At 41.3% G+C, this 12,033-nt stretch overlaps 1 protein-coding gene across 3 annotated transcripts in view; it reads left to right on the top strand.

The window, feature by feature from the left end:
* Window positions 1-10,114, top strand: part of spata18 (spermatogenesis associated 18) — a 55,987-nt gene extending 45,873 nt beyond the window's left edge. Inside the window, exons 13-15 of one of the 3 annotated variants that reach the window (XM_072252718.1) lie at window positions 68-149; window positions 2,061-2,084; window positions 7,149-10,114. In XM_072252718.1, the coding sequence (XP_072108819.1) occupies window positions 68-126 (59 nt within the window). In that variant the 3' untranslated portion in view covers window positions 127-149; window positions 2,061-2,084; window positions 7,149-10,114. The remainder of the gene's footprint in view (window positions 1-67; window positions 150-2,060; window positions 2,085-7,148) is intronic. The other 2 variants (XM_072252719.1, XM_072252721.1) reach the window with 2 other exon arrangements.
* The last annotated feature ends 1,919 nt before the right edge of the window (window positions 10,115-12,033 follow it).

Here is a 12,033-nt window from a genome sequence, read left to right as displayed (position 1 = left end):
GTACAGGTTGAAATGTTTTACTTCCCAAGCCATCCCCTCTCTCAATCTGCATGTTTTTTCTCTGCAGCAGTTAGGGAAGGTGATGCAAAGACCATGGGACATTCACTTTCATCATTCAACACGTGACATAACTGCACCTATACCACAAGGTGAGGCATCACAAGCTTCATGAAGCTGTGGATCATTAATGTGTCAGTACCGTGTCTGACGCCACCATTTCCTTTACCTTTCAGAAAGCCATCTTGCACTGCTTTTGTCCATTGCCATTTCTTCCCAATCTGCAGTCATGAGTTCAAGAGGTGGAGCACACTAGCCAGGTTGGGCAGGAACCTGTTATAGTAATTTGGCAAACCAAATGTGATACATCCTTTGGCCTTGGGGGTGGGGGGGATCCACCACTGCTTGAATTTTCTCAGTTCGCTTGTATAATTCTTGTGCATCAATGATGTGACTACAATGAGTAATGCATGGTTTAAGGAATTCACACTTGATGTGCTATGTTCTGACCATATAATCTTATCTTTTTGAACACTATCTTGAGATTTTGGAGATGATTTCCTCATCTTCACCAGTTACAGTGATATCATCCAGCTATCGCTATGTGCCTGGGCAACTGCAGAACCTGGTCCATAGTGATAAAGCCCTTTGTGAGTGTTTATGGTGAGAAACACTTTGGACTCTTCCATCTCCATCTGTAGATAGTCCTCAGCTAAGTCCACTTTGCTGAAGTGTTTTCCTCCAGAAAAGTTTGTAAAGACCTATCCTAGGCAGAAGGTGTTGGTCTACTTTCGGTACTGGGTTGATGTTGACCTTGAAATCAGCACAGATCCTGACAGACCTATTCTTCTTGGCTGCTGGGGGCCAATGGCATTGTCCATGGGATCGGCTCAACATTGGAAAGAATTCCTTTGGTCTATCTCACTGCTGCTTTATCATGGATGGTATAAGGAATTGGATGGGTTTTATAAAACTTGGGTGCAGCATTTTTACTTAATACTATTTCACCCTTGATATGTTTGAGTTTTCCAGTGCCATCTTTGAACACTGCAGTGGCATCACCCAGTTCTTTTTTAAATTCGCTCTCAGTTGACTCTATTGCAGGAGATGTAACCTGCAAGTACGGATGGAACTCCAATCAAGTTGTAGTTGTCTCAGCCGGTCACATCCCCACAATGCTGGCCTTCTGTTTTTACCACATACAAGCCCAATATGGCTTGTTGGTTACTGTATTTCACTGTTAGAAATGTCATTCCCACAGGAATGTAATCCCTCCCACAACGTAACATAATTTGCTCAGCCTGGCAGGTTTGTGTTTGGACATTGCAGTTTTGTTCACACTCACTTTCATTCCTGTCTGTAACTCAATTGCACCTCTGACTGCAGTTTCCATTGATTCAGCAATTTCAGCTGCTCTTTTAGATGTGAATTGTGCTTCAGTTAGGAGCTTTTATTTTAATGCTCTCTTGTAAGATTCCACAAACTGAACAATCTCTCATTGCATCATTAAACCATCGCAGAAATGACAAAGCTCAGACAGTCTCTTCAATTCAGCCACATACACTGAAATGGACTCCCCTTCCTCTGAGTCCACTTTTGAAACTCAAATGTTTTTTGCAATCAACAATGGTTTCTGTTCTAAAAGTTCCTGCATTACATTCATGATATCAGCAAAGCTCATTTCAGCTGGTTTGTGTGTAGCAGTTAAACTTCTATGAAATTATGCCTTTCCACCTAATGGACCTGGTTTGGGGGGGGGGGGTTGGTGAGAACTGGCACTTGCCTTTCATTAACTCTTTCAATTGATTCAAAAAATGCTACTCAAATCACTCGGTATATAATATCCAACTGTTACTTGTGCAATCAAGCACACCTATCTTTCTACATAGTCAGTCATTTCTCCTTGCTTTTTGCAAATTTATTATTATTATCACCCAGTACTCACTGTTTATGAACCCATGAATTTCGACTGTTTTCTGCCTTTTTTTCTACTCCTATGTCTCGAAGGGGGAAAATGCTGTGCTTTTTATTAATTCAAATGTCTTTCTTTCCCCCTTGTGAAGAAAGAAGATGCTGTGCTTCAACAGGTAGGTAGTCGCCTCGGGTTCATTTTAAAACTTGCTCGTCACCAGTGCTGTCTTTTGTAACTCTAAAACTAATTGAAGTAAAAACATGGGGGGCCAGAGGATAAACATGAGTACTTCATTTTTACTTTACTGAGGTGTGCACTTGTGACATGGTATCACCATTGTGTATGCTATTCAAGTGCTTTAGATACTGTGTAGTTTGTAATGGAATGTGTGAGTGAAAAATAATGCTTAATCAAACTGTATACTTACAATCTTCCTCAAATATTACTATTTATTAAATACACAAGAGTGGTTGTGGAGACGTATTGTTAAGTCTACGTGCAAGGTCAATAATCAAAGTTGAGTATGGTGGGGCTAATATTTTGAGCTGCATATATTTCAATCGAGTATAGCAAGAAAGGCTGATGGGCTTGGGGCATGGATCAGTGCGTGTAGCCATTAGTGAGACTTGGTTGCAGGAGGGGCAGGACTGGCAGCTCGGTGCTCTGGGATTCCATTATTTTAGACGTAATAGAGCGAGGGGGTTTAAAAGGAGAGGAGAAGCATTACTAATCAGGGAAAATGTCATGGCAGTGCCCAGACAGTACAGCCTGCAGAGGCTTGTCTAGTAAGGCTTTATGGGTAGAAATGAGGAATAAAATGGGTATGACCACGTTAATGGGACTATATTATTGACCAGCCAACAATCTGTGGGATTTAGAGGAGCAAATCTGTAGAGAGATCAGATTATTGCAAGAAACATAAGATTGTGAAAGAAGGTGATTTTAACTTTCCACGTATTGACTGGGACTCCAATACTATAAAAGGGCTAGATGGGAAAGAGTTTGTCAAATGCGTTCAGGAAAATTTCCTTAACCAGTACATAGAGTGCAATATTAGATCTCCTATTAGGGAATGAGACAGGGCAGCTGACAGAAGTTTGTGTGGGGGAACTCTGCATCCAGTGATCATAATGCCATTGGTCTCAAGATAATCATGGAAAAAGATAAGTCGGGTTGAAATTCTAAATTAGAGAAATGTGAGTTTTGATGGTATCAGAAAGGATCTGGCAAGTGTAGATTGGGACAGTGGTAAAGGTCTACTTTGCCAGTGAAATTTTGAGAGTACAGAGTTTGTATGTTCCTGACAGAATAAATGGCATGGATGCAGGTTAAGGGAACATTGGTTTTTGAGAGATATTAAGGCCCTAGTTAAGAAAACAGGGAGGTGCATAGTGGGTGTAGACAGGTAGGTAGGAACAAATGAGGTACCTGAGGAGTATTAATAATGCAAGAGAACACTTAAAGGAATCAGGAGGGCTAAAAGAAGATGAAGTTGCTCGAGCAGACAAGGTGAAGGAGAGTTCTTGGAGGAAAAGGATAGCAAGGTTACAAAACTGGGCCTCTGGAAGTTTAAGTTGGTAATTTATGTGTGGAGCCAAAAGAGATGGAGATCTTAAATGTATTTTTTGTATCTGTATTTGCGTAGAGGCAGATACAGACTATAGATGTGAGGAAATGTAGCAGTAAGGTCATGAACTCTGTACAGGTTACAGAGGAGGAGGTGTTTGATGCCCTGAAGCAAAGTAGAGTGGATAAATTCTCAAGGCCTGACAAAGAGTTCCTTCAGACCCTATGGAGGCTAATGGAGAAATTGCAGGGACCCCAGTAGAGATATTTACAACATCCTGGCCGTGGGTGAGTACTAGAGGACAGCTAATGTTGTTCCATTGTTTAACAGCTCTAAGAATAAGCCATGAAATTGTAGGCTGGTGAGCCGGACATCAGTGGTGGGGAAAATTGAGGTATTCGAAGAGACCAGATATATTCATAAATATTTGGATAGACAGGGACTGATTAGTGATAGTCAACATGGCTTTGTGTGTGGCAAGTAGTGCTGGGAAAGTTGATGAAGGTAAGGAAGTGATGTTATGTATGTGGACTTCAGCAAAGCCTTTGGCAGTCAAGATGAGGTAGTAAATTGAGGTAGTAAGGCGGGAGGAGAAGATGGCGGCGCGCCTGCGTGTGCCCAGCCCTCTGGTGAAAAATGATATCGTATCTGTTAAATAGGGGCCGTGGACAATTCTGATTTGATGGAGAATGGACGTGAAACCACAGAGGAACATCTGGAGAAATTTCTGAAACGCCCATTCGCTGCTGTTGTTACTGTCTGGTCGGGAATCTTTCGGAGGGTAGGCCTCAAAATCCCCAGCCTTGCCTGCTTTTGGCGACCGAGAAGGAGGTCGAATCGTTCAGACAGAGATGGCGCTCAGTACTCGGTGTCGGAGAGCTGATCAGAGCTCGATGTTTTCGGATGATTCAGAGTCGGATTGTGGTCAGCATGGCAGGGAGAGTTTTTCTTCCTTCTCCCGTCTGCGTGAGATATGGGACATTTGAGAAACTTTGAACTTTACTGTGCTCATAGACTTCTTCATCAAGTTATGGTATTGTTGCACTGTTGTAACTATATGTTATAATGATGTGGTTTTGTAAGTTTTTTCAGTCTTGGTCTGTCCTGTGTTTTGTGATATCACACCAGAGGAAATAATGTATCATTTCTTAATGCATGCATTACTAAACAATAAAAGAGGACTACGTGTCTTCATAATCTAAATTGGATTGGATCAACAAATTTGCAGATGACACCAAGACTGGGGTTGAACTGGACAGCAGGTAAGACTATCAATGCTTGGAGGGGGATCTAGACCAGCTGCAAAACTGGGCTGACAAATGGCAGGTGAATTTACATTTTTTTTAGATTATGAGAACACACAGTCCTCTTTTATTGCCATTTAGAAATGCATACATGCTTTAAGAAATGCTACAATGTTTCTCCGGAGTGATATCACAGAAAACAGGACAAACCAAAGACTAGCACTGACAAAACCACATAATTATAACATATAGTTACAGCAGTGCAAAGCAATACCATAATTTGATGAAGAACAGACCATGGTCACGGTAAAAAAAAACAAAAAAAAAAGTCTCAAAGTCCCGAGTCGATCGACTCCTGAGTCCCCAATAGCAGGCGGCAAAAGGGAGAAACTCCCTGCCATAAACCTCCAGGCACCGTCAACTTGCCGATACCTTGGAAGCAGCCAACCACAGCCGACACTGAGTCCATCCATCCGAAAACTTCGAGCTTCCAACCAGCCTCTCCGATACAGCCTCCCAAGCACCACCCTCTGCCGAACGCCTTCGACCTCACCCCGGCCGCTGAAACAAGCAAAGCAGAGGATTTCGGGGCCTTCTGCTCCGGAGATTCCGGTTACCACACAGTAGCAGCGGCAGCGAAGTGCCATTTCAGAAGTTTTCCAGATGTTCCTCTGTACTCTCACGTCCGTCTCCATCAAATCAGAATTGTGCACGGTCCCCTACTTGACAGATAACTGATATCTTCACCGAAGTGGCTGCGCGCACTGCCATTGCGTCGCCATCTTCTTCCCCCTCCCGGGAGGATTAATGCAGACAAGTGTGAAGTGTTGCACTTTGGGAGAACCAGCCAGGGCAAGTCTAATGTGGTGAGAGGTTGGGCATTGAGGCATGTGGTAAAATAGATGCATCTGGGAATATAAACACAATGCCTTGAAAATGGAGTCACGGGTGGATAAGGTTGTAAAGAAAGCTTTTGGTACATTGGCTTTCGTAAATCAAATGTATTGAGTACAGAAGTTGGGATGTTACGTTGAGTCTGTATAAGATGTTAGGGAGTACTCCTAATTTGTAGTACAGTATTATGTGCAGTTTTAGTTACCTACCTCCAAGAATGATGTAAATAAGATTGAAAGAGTGCAGTGAAAATTTACAAGGATGTTGCTAGGGACTTGTGGGTCTGAGTTACAGGGAAAGATTGAGTAAATTAGGACCTTATTTCCTAGAATGTCAAAAATTGAGGGGAGATTTGATAAAGATGTCCAAAATTAGGGGATATGGGGTCAATGCAAGCAGGCTTTTTCACTGATGTTGGGTGAAACTAAAACTAGAGGTCATGACTTGAGGGTGAAAGGTGAAATGTTTAAGGGGATCGTGAGGGGGAACAGCTTCACTCGGTGGTGAGTGTGGATTAATGAACTGTCAGTGCAAGTGATGGATGTGGGTTTGATTTCAACATCCAAGACAAATTTGGATGGGTACAGGGATAGGAGGGGTATGGGAAGCTATGGTCTGGGTGCAGGTCAATGGAACTGGGCAGATAATTAATTTGATATGGACTAGATGGGCTGAAGGGCCTGTTTCTGTGCTGTAGTGTTCTATAACTCTATGACTTTATCATTTGAACAAAAAATGGCACAAGGATAGCGGGTAGTACCAACGTTCACAAAACATTCTGCTATTGCCACAATATCAAGAACTCTGGCTGCCATCCTGAAAGTCTCAAGAGCCTTTGATGGAATAATTAGGATAAAGGAAGTGTCTATTAACGTGTGTTTGGTTTGCCTTGTCAAGAACATTGGAGTTGGAGGATGTGTTCTTTTGATGAGCAAACCTGCAATTGATTATTGCTAGTAGACCAGCACCAAGACCCTTATTTTGGTTTCATGATTGTGCGTACCATAGTTTGCCCTAGCAGAACTTCCTTTATGGATTGTTGTTACTGCAGGACTGTCTCTTTTGGTGATTTAGGCATGGTTATACACAGTAATGATTATGGCTGAAATAGAGAAAAAAATGCAAATATGTATGCAATCAGTACTTCCCCAATTCCAGCCTGCACACTGCAAGCATGTATGAAAGAAGCAATCCCACTTTAATCACATCCCTGCAGACTGTTAACCATGTCATAATCCTACATCCAAATTTAAAGCATTTTAAGATGAGCAAAGCTGTGTGCTACAGGTATAAAACTACTTTTAATCCATCTGAATAACACACAAAGTACTTGAGTACTTAATTCAGGATGGAAACTGTAGTAATCTAAAGCATTCCATCCACTGATGTGTAATGCTGATTGATCACAGGCATTAAAACTTTTTGATATTTTCTAGTAGCAGATGAATTGACCCACAAAAGGATGGGAAATAATGGCAAACTAAAGAGTCCATCCTGAATAAATTAATGCTTGATGTTTCTTCTTCTTAACCAGGGCACTGAAGTACCAAAGTTGAAGAATTAACTGTTTGATAGACTTCTGGATGCTTCCCAAGTAATGCAAAAAGCAGTTTAATTGATAGAAGCAAATATCTGTGATAATCCATATTTTCTCACCTTGGGGAAACAACTATCATTGTTTGATTTTTGTGTGTATTAATTGTTGCAATTTTTAAAATGTATCCCTTGTACTGTATCTTAATTATTTGTCAAGCCTCAAGTCAGCATTCAAAACTCCTTTAAATGGCTAGAGCAAGTTGATAAAGGAGCTAGGAATGTGCATGGGATATTTGACATTATAGACGGGAGTAATGAACAGAAAAGCAATGAGTTCATGCTCTGACTCTGGTTAGGTCTCAGCCAGACTACCAGACTTCAAGAAGAATGTTAAGAATCTGGTGACGATGCAAAGGAGTTTTACCAATTGATACCAGGGGTGAAATGATAAGTATAGCAATTGTTCTTTTTACAGCAAACAGATACACTCACAAAAAAATGAAGGTTTTTGCTAACGGGGAGAAATGAGTTTCCACATCACTGGTTGATAAAGCAGAGGTCATAAATTTTAAAATAATTGGCAAAAAGACCGGAAGGGAAGTAATGATTATTCCTACACAAAGATTTACTGTGATCTGGAATTCGTCAGATTTGCCTCCTGCTTCCACCCTGACTGGCCCTATCTCCTCCCACATCACTCTGCCTTCTGCAGGAATCACTCCCTCTGTGATTCCATTGACTGTTTGTCACCCCCCACTAATCTCTCTCCTGGTACATCCCTGCAAGTGGTAGAAGTACTACACCTGCCTATTCACCACCTCCCTCACCTCTATTCAGGGCCGCAAACAGTCCTTCCAGGTGAGGCAACACTTTACCTGCAAATCTTTTGTGGTTGTCTATGTATCCAGTGTTCCCAATGCAGCCTCCTTTACATTGGTGAGATCCGACGTAGATTATAGGACCACTTTATCGAGCACGTCCACTCCATCCGCAAAAAGCAGACTTTCCTGGTGGCCAACCATGTTAATTCCTATCTCCATTCCCATTCCAACATGTCAGTCTGTAGCCTGCTCTTCTGCCAGAATAAGGCCACTCTCTGGCTGAAGAGCAATACCTCATTATGTCTAGGTTTTACCTCCAAGATGATGGCATGACCACCCCAATAATTTTTCCCCTCACCCTTCCCTTTTCATTTCCCACTGCCCTCTTGCCTGCCTCCTCTTCTTACCTGCCTATCACCTCCCCCTGGTGCCCCTTCTCTTTTCCTTTCTGTCATGATCCATTCTCCCATCCTATTGGATTCCTTCTTCCTGCCCTTTGCCTTTTCCACCTATTAGCTCCCATCTTCTTGCTTCATCCCCCTCCCCCATCCACCTGCCTTCACATATCACCTAGCTTTTCCTCCTCTTTCTTCCCCCCCCGCCCCACCTTATTCTGGCATCTTCCCCCTTCTTTTCCTGTCCTGATCAAGGGTTACAGCCTGAAATGTTGACTGTTTATTCATTTCCATAGATGCTGCCTGATCTGCTCAGTTCCTCCAGCATTTTGTGTGTGTTGCTCTGGAATTTTTAAATCTGCTGACATGGTGGAATTAAATTCCATTGTAATGTTCAAAGGAAATTGATTCTTTGCAAGCGCATATTCAGTTTTCGGGGTAATGGGATAAAACTGAAGCACGAGAATAAAGTATATATTTCGTTCAGAGTAGTCTCTCTGAAACAGACTAAAAAGCTCCTTCCTGTACTATAAGCTTGTATAATTATAAAAATCATTTATGACCAAAACTACTATGAACTCTTTCTGTAGTTGCTGTAATCACAGTACATTGATAAAAATTGAAAGAATTTATCTGAATGATTGAAGCAAAACACAAGCCTGACTCTAGGGATAATGTTCTTTCAAAGTCTTTAATTTGTTGTTTTATTGATCTCAATCCTTGTAAATTGATGCTGTAAATCCAATGCTGGAAATATTCAGCTGGTCAGGCAACATCTGTGAAGAGATGACGGCACTGTAAAGTTAACATTTCAAACCGACGATGACTTGTCAGCATTCCGTAAATTGTTGCCCTGAAACCTTAACCCTCAATTTTCTTCTCCATAGTTGATGGTCCCCTTTTAGAGTTTCTGTCACCATTAAACAAACCCTTGCTGCACTGCTGAAATCTGGGAGTTTAGTACCTGGATATGGTGCTGAATGTAACTCATGGGTAAAAAAAATAGTTTCATTTGACCGTAATCTGATTTGTTTTAAATTGATCAGCATTATTTTTGATTGATTTTTAACTGCACATCTTGTTTGCTAATTTGTTTTCCATAATATCTTCTCTATCAAATATATTATACTATCAGGACAATTTTTTCCTCAATGTAAAGGGAGAAGTAATAAACCTTCCCTTTTTAAATTATCATTAGTCCATCATAATTGGAAAATGCTTCTCATCCTTGCGTAATCTGGGTATGTGATTGCAATGTACATCAATAGAATTCATCAGATGATTCTGATATGAAATTGGCCAATGAATTGGAATAAAAAGCACAGTTACTACAACTATTCTACAGCCACATTAACTATTTTCTTAATATCTTTTTTTCATAACATCCTGCCCATCCTGCAATGATTTCAATTTTTTCCTGCAGGTTACATATTAAATTTTCTGTCATTATTTCATGAGTATTTTGCCCAGATTTTATTAGTTTTCTTTTATTTGGTATTTTTCTAGTTCTGTATACCTTCAGTAGAATCTTCACCACACAGAGAAAAACAATAATAACCTAGAGTTGTGGTGCCATCTGGCACAGGAACAGGTCCCTCGGCCCATTATGTCCATTCTAATCTTTTTGCCCATCGTTGCTAAGTCCATGCTGCATGTAATGTATGCATTATTTCAGAAAACTGTCACTGTGTAGACATCAGGATTGTTGACACGTTGAAACTCCGCTGTGATTAAAGTGTGTATCTGAGAGTGCATAATAAGACGGGGGCGGGGGGGGGGGGGGGAACTGATGCTTCACACTTCCATGTGTTGCATCAGTATATTTACTATTTTTAAAAATTTCATCTTTATCCAGCACACAGGCACTTTTTGTCACAATCATTGAACGTCAACGTAAATGGACAGAATTCCGACTGTAATTTATGATTAGTTAATAGATACAGAGAAGCCACTGGAAAACTGTTCAAAATGAAGAAAGAAATCACACAGCCATGTTTAGACCATAAGACATAGGAGCAGAGTTAGGCTACTCAGCCCATCAAGTCTTCTGTGCCACTCCATGGTTGATTTATTACCCCTCTCAAGAGGATTCAGTGATACCCCCTCTCATTCTTCTAAGCTCCAGTGAGTAAAGGCTCAGAGCCCCATACTTAATGCACGTTCCTGGAATCCTTCTCGTGAACCTCCTCTGGATTTTCTCTAGTGACAGCATATCCTTTCTTAGATAAGGGACACAAAACTGCGTGCGTTACTCTAAGTGTGGCATGACCAAACGGTTATCAATTCTCAGTATCACGTCCTTGCTCTTGTATTCTAGTCCTCTAGTGTTAGCATCATTTCTACATTTGCCTTCCTTACCACTGACTCAACCTGCAAATTAACCTTTTGGAAATCATGCGCAAAGACTCCCAAGTCCCTTTTGAACCTCTGATTTTTCTCTCTGTTCAGAAAATGGTATACACCTTTTATTCCTTCCACCAAAGTACATGACCATACACTTCCTGATACTACATTCCATCTGCCACTACTTTGCCCATTCTTCCAATCTGTTTGTCTTTCTGCAGACACCTTGTTTTCTCAATAGTATTTGCTCCCCCACCTACTGTTGTATCATCTGTAAGCTAGGCTACAAAGCTATCAATTCTGTTATCCAAATTGTTGCATACAAATGAAAAGAAGTGGTCCCAATACCAAGCCCTGCAAACACCACTAGTGACTGGCTACCAGAAAAGGCCTCCTTTATTCCCACGCTTTGTCCTCTGCCTGTCAACTAGCCTTCCATTCCTGCTAGAATTTTTCCTGTAATACCATGAGCTTTAACTTGTTAAGCAGCCTCATGTGTGGCATTTTGTCAAAGGCCTTATGAAAATCCCTCTAAACAATATTGACTGACTCTCCTTTCTCTACCCTACCTGTTATTTTCTCAAAGAATTCCTAACCGATTTGTCAGGCAAGATTTCCCCTTAAGCAAACTGTTCTGAATTTGGCTTTTTAGAATTATTATGTGCCTCCAAGTACACTGAAACCTCATCCTTAATAATGGACTCCAACATCTTCCCAGCCACTGAAGTTAGGACTGAGACATATTTCTATGGTGGAAGAGAAAGAAGATTTTTGTTAAATAACTGTAAATGTCTGTAACCTGAATTAAAAGTAAGTAGCATTGGGGAAACAAGGACTCAGCAGGTCAGACAATGTCTATGAAATGACAGTTAATTTTTCATATTGAAGAACCTCTGTTTGAAAGTTTCCAGCATTTTCTGTTTTCATTGCCAGGTGGAAAGAGCTTCAGCTTTCAGCTTGACTTGCGCTCATGGCAGACATGAAGTGCTTATAAACAATAGACAATAGATGCAGAAGTAGACCATTCGGCCCTTCAAGCCTGCACCGCCATTTTGAGATCATAGCTGATCATCTACTATCAATATCCGGTTCCTGCCTTGTCCCCATAACCCTTGATTCCCCTATCCATAAGATACCTATCTAGCTCCTTCTTGAAAGCATCCAGAGAATTGGCCTCCACTGCCTTCTGAGGCAGCGCGTTCCATACCTCCACAACTCTCTGGGAGAAGAAGTTCCTCCTCAACTCTGTCCTAAATGACCTACTCCTTATTATTAAACCATGCCCTCTGGTTCTGGACTCTCCCAGCATCTGGAACATATTTCC

This window comes from Mobula birostris, chromosome 3, assembly GCF_030028105.1.
Source record: "Mobula birostris isolate sMobBir1 chromosome 3, sMobBir1.hap1, whole genome shotgun sequence".
NCBI lineage: Eukaryota > Metazoa > Chordata > Chondrichthyes > Myliobatiformes > Myliobatidae > Mobula > Mobula birostris.
The sequence above is the reverse complement of the archived record's forward strand: the minus strand, read 5'-3'. Positions and strand labels throughout refer to the sequence as shown.